This window comes from Pygoscelis adeliae, unplaced genomic scaffold (genome assembly GCF_000699105.1).
Source record: "Pygoscelis adeliae isolate BGI_AS28 unplaced genomic scaffold, ASM69910v1 Scaffold268, whole genome shotgun sequence".
NCBI lineage: Eukaryota > Metazoa > Chordata > Aves > Sphenisciformes > Spheniscidae > Pygoscelis > Pygoscelis adeliae.
In genome coordinates, this window is record NW_008825262.1 from 21880 (window position 1) to 24884 (window position 3005).

At 63.0% G+C, this 3005-nt stretch overlaps 1 protein-coding gene across 1 annotated transcript in view; it reads right to left on the minus strand.

Annotated features, from left to right (window-relative positions):
* Nucleotides 1-3005, minus strand: part of TMPRSS13 (transmembrane protease, serine 13) — an 11618-nt gene that overhangs the window by 1145 nt on the left and 7468 nt on the right. Inside the window, exons 3-9 of the mRNA XM_009329551.1 lie at nucleotides 2870-2973; nucleotides 1816-1938; nucleotides 1599-1728; nucleotides 1224-1316; nucleotides 1097-1140; nucleotides 651-810; nucleotides 341-513 (exon numbers count right to left, since the gene is read on the minus strand). Coding sequence (XP_009327826.1) covers nucleotides 341-513; nucleotides 651-810; nucleotides 1097-1140; nucleotides 1224-1316; nucleotides 1599-1728; nucleotides 1816-1938; nucleotides 2870-2973 — 827 coding nt within the window. The remainder of the gene's footprint in view (nucleotides 1-340; nucleotides 514-650; nucleotides 811-1096; nucleotides 1141-1223; nucleotides 1317-1598; nucleotides 1729-1815; nucleotides 1939-2869; nucleotides 2974-3005) is intronic.

Consider the following 3005-nt stretch of genomic DNA (forward strand, 5'->3'; position numbering starts at 1 on the left):
CACTCCCCTCTGCGCCCACCCAGGCAGGGTCTCTGCCGGCCCCCTGCCGCACTGCCCACGTGGGGCACAGAGAGCAGCACGATGCCAGCCGCACAGCCAAGCCCACGGCTGCGTGTGTGCCGGGCCCTGCCAGGGGAGGATGGGCCGGTTCCCAACCACGGGACAGGCAGGGGAAAGCAGTGTGGCTGCAGCAGAGCGGGACGCTGCAGCTGGCAGCAGCCCTGTGCAGCCCAGGGGAAGGCTCTGAGGGGACGCGAGCTGACTCTTGCTCCTGCCCATCCCCAGGACACCAGCCCCAGCCAAGCCCAGCCCTGTGGCATGTCAAGCTGAGAGGCCTCACCTGACAGCATCAACGGCCTGGAGAGCTTCATGAGAGCAATGTCATAGTCATCGTGATCATCGCTGTAGTTGGAGTTGATGATGACCTGGGAGACAGGGATGCCCTCTGTGCGCTGCTTCAGGTCCGAGACCCCACCATACACCTTCCAGTCGTCGAGGATCTTCATGCTGTTCCTGGGCAGGGAGAGGTGGGGGCAGCAAGGAGTGAGGCACGGGGCTGGGCTGAGCGCCTGCACCAGGACTGCCGGCTGCAGCCGGTGCCCCCGGGCTGGACAGCAGCACTGCGGGCAGCTGCCTGCGGCAGCACTCACATGAAGAAGCAGTGGGCTGCGGTGAGCACCCACTGGGCGTCGATGATGGTGCCGCCGCAGATGTGGATCGGCCCGTACTGCACACTGACTTGCCAGGGCCATTTGCTCACGGAGGTTTCCTTTCCTCCGATGATCCGGCCAGAAATCCTCTGCCCACAGGCTGGAGGGGAGAGCAGGGCTGAGAGAAGGGCTCCGAGAGGAGGCAAGCCTGGAGGGGGGTGGGCACAACATCCCCACCACCCGCAGGCACCAGCGGTGCTCGGTAGTGCACAGGGGCCGGTGGAGGCCACGGGAATGCAATCTTCGCAGTTTTCTATTACCCAGACAGTTTGCTGGAAAATGCCCTATTTGCCCAACCCTGCGCAAAGAAAGGAGGAAAGCGCTCCCAAGCATGTGTTTGGCCTCGCCCGCCCGTGGCCACGTGCCCCGCCAGCCAGCCCCCTTACTTGTGCATCGCAGGGAGACGTACTTTCCCGTGAGACACTGTGAGCTGCAGGAGAGAAGAGGGAGACTCAGCCCCGACCCTGTGGCACCAGGTCAGGGCCAGGGCCAGGAGGCGACGCTGCCCAGTACCTGTTGAGGCTCTGCTGGATGGTCTCTCGCTCGCTGGTCACGGTGAGGCTCTTGCCAGAGACATGCAGGGGAATGTATTCGGTCTGCGACGCACTGGGAGGGGAGAGGCGAGAGGCAATGAGAGTCCCTCCTCACTGGGCACTGACCACCCGATCCTGCCTTCTCAAAAAGGCTCTGCACACTAAACCTGGGGGGGGCGGACTGAAATGCCCAGAGCAGCGCTGGACACACAGCCTTCCAGCAGAAAAGCACAATGCTGGGGGAAAAAAGCACAGCAGACCGTGCACCCAGCCAGGGCAGGAGGGCCAGAGCAACGCCCAGGGGGCTGGCAAAGCCCCAGCACCCGAGCAGGACGACCCATCCCTGGGGAATTACTTCTGAAATCCCAGCTGCCGGCAGGTCTTTCTGGAGAAGGAGTCGTCCCAGGCGCTGCTGCACACCGGCAGCCACTGGCTTTCAGTGCTGGAGTAGATGTGGAGCAAGGACTCGTCAGACGTGAAGCGCACTGCGGGGATGGAACAGGCAGGTCAGTGGTGCCCAGCACCCCGGGGGCTCCCCTCGCTCCCACCAGCCCTGGCTCTTGGTGCCTCACCGCAGCCCAGCTCGCCTCTCCTCTGGGAGCAGTCGACGATGCCGTCGCAGCGCACGGGGCTGTCCTTGCAGCTCTCGGCAGGCTCCTTGTACACGATGCCTGTCTGCGACCGCCAGAACATAACTGGAAGCAAGCGCACGCCGTGGTGAGGCCGGGGCTGGTGGCAGGGACTCGCTGTGTGCGAGGGTGCTGTGACCCACCCGGATGGGAGTCCGGAGGAGGTCTGCCATGTGCAGGGGCACTCCCAAACACCAGGCGTGAGCTGCCGTTTGAGCCAAGACTGAAGAGCTGCAGGACGCAGGGCTGAAGGAGGACTGGCCAGCCCTGAGCGTCCCCCCATGCCAGCCCAGCAGCACGCAGCTCAACTGCTGCAAGCCTCTCTCACTTAACCCACTTCTAGCTTGCTCCTGCAGAAAGATGCATTCAGTCCACCGAAAGCTTCAAGACCACCAGGTACAGCAGCTGGAGAACCAGCAGCTAGATGTTACGAGGACTGAAGCGATTCCCCCGCTTTCTGCGCCTGTTCCACCTACGGACTGCACTTTGTTTGATGGGCCCTGCCTGCTAACCCCACGCCCCAGGGAGGGCGAGCATGGGTGCTGCTGGGGGTGCCCCACCACCAGACAAAGCAAGCCCAGGAGAAAGAGAGCACGGTGCAGCCCCCCCGCCCCAGCCGGGACCGCAGGGAGCCCAAGCGGCGGCTCTCCCTTCCCCAGCAATCCTGCTCCTGTGTGTCCACCAGATGTCAGGAACACTCAGGAAATGGGAAGAGCACATCTCTGCCTGCTCGCCTCCTGGCCCGGGGCTTTCATAGCATCATGGAATCATTAAGGTTGGAAAAGGCCTCCAAGATCATCGAGTCCAACCGTCAACCCAACACCACCATGCCCACTAAACCATGTCCCTAAGCAAAGTTTACTAATTAGTAACTAATACTTAGTTTCCCTGTGGCACATCCCAGCGTAGGTCTCCCCAGCCTCTGCTGACCCCCAAGCCCCCCTGAGGTCTTCCCCCCAGGGAGCCCCGAGCTGCCCTGGGCTGGGACCCCACTCACACAGCAGGATGAGGGCGATGAGCAGCACGATGAGGATGGAGACGCAGAAGATGAGCGCAAGCCGTCGCTGGCTCATGCAGGGAGCTCTGAACATGGAGGATCCTGGCAGCAGGGCAGAGGCAGGGTCAGGGGGGGG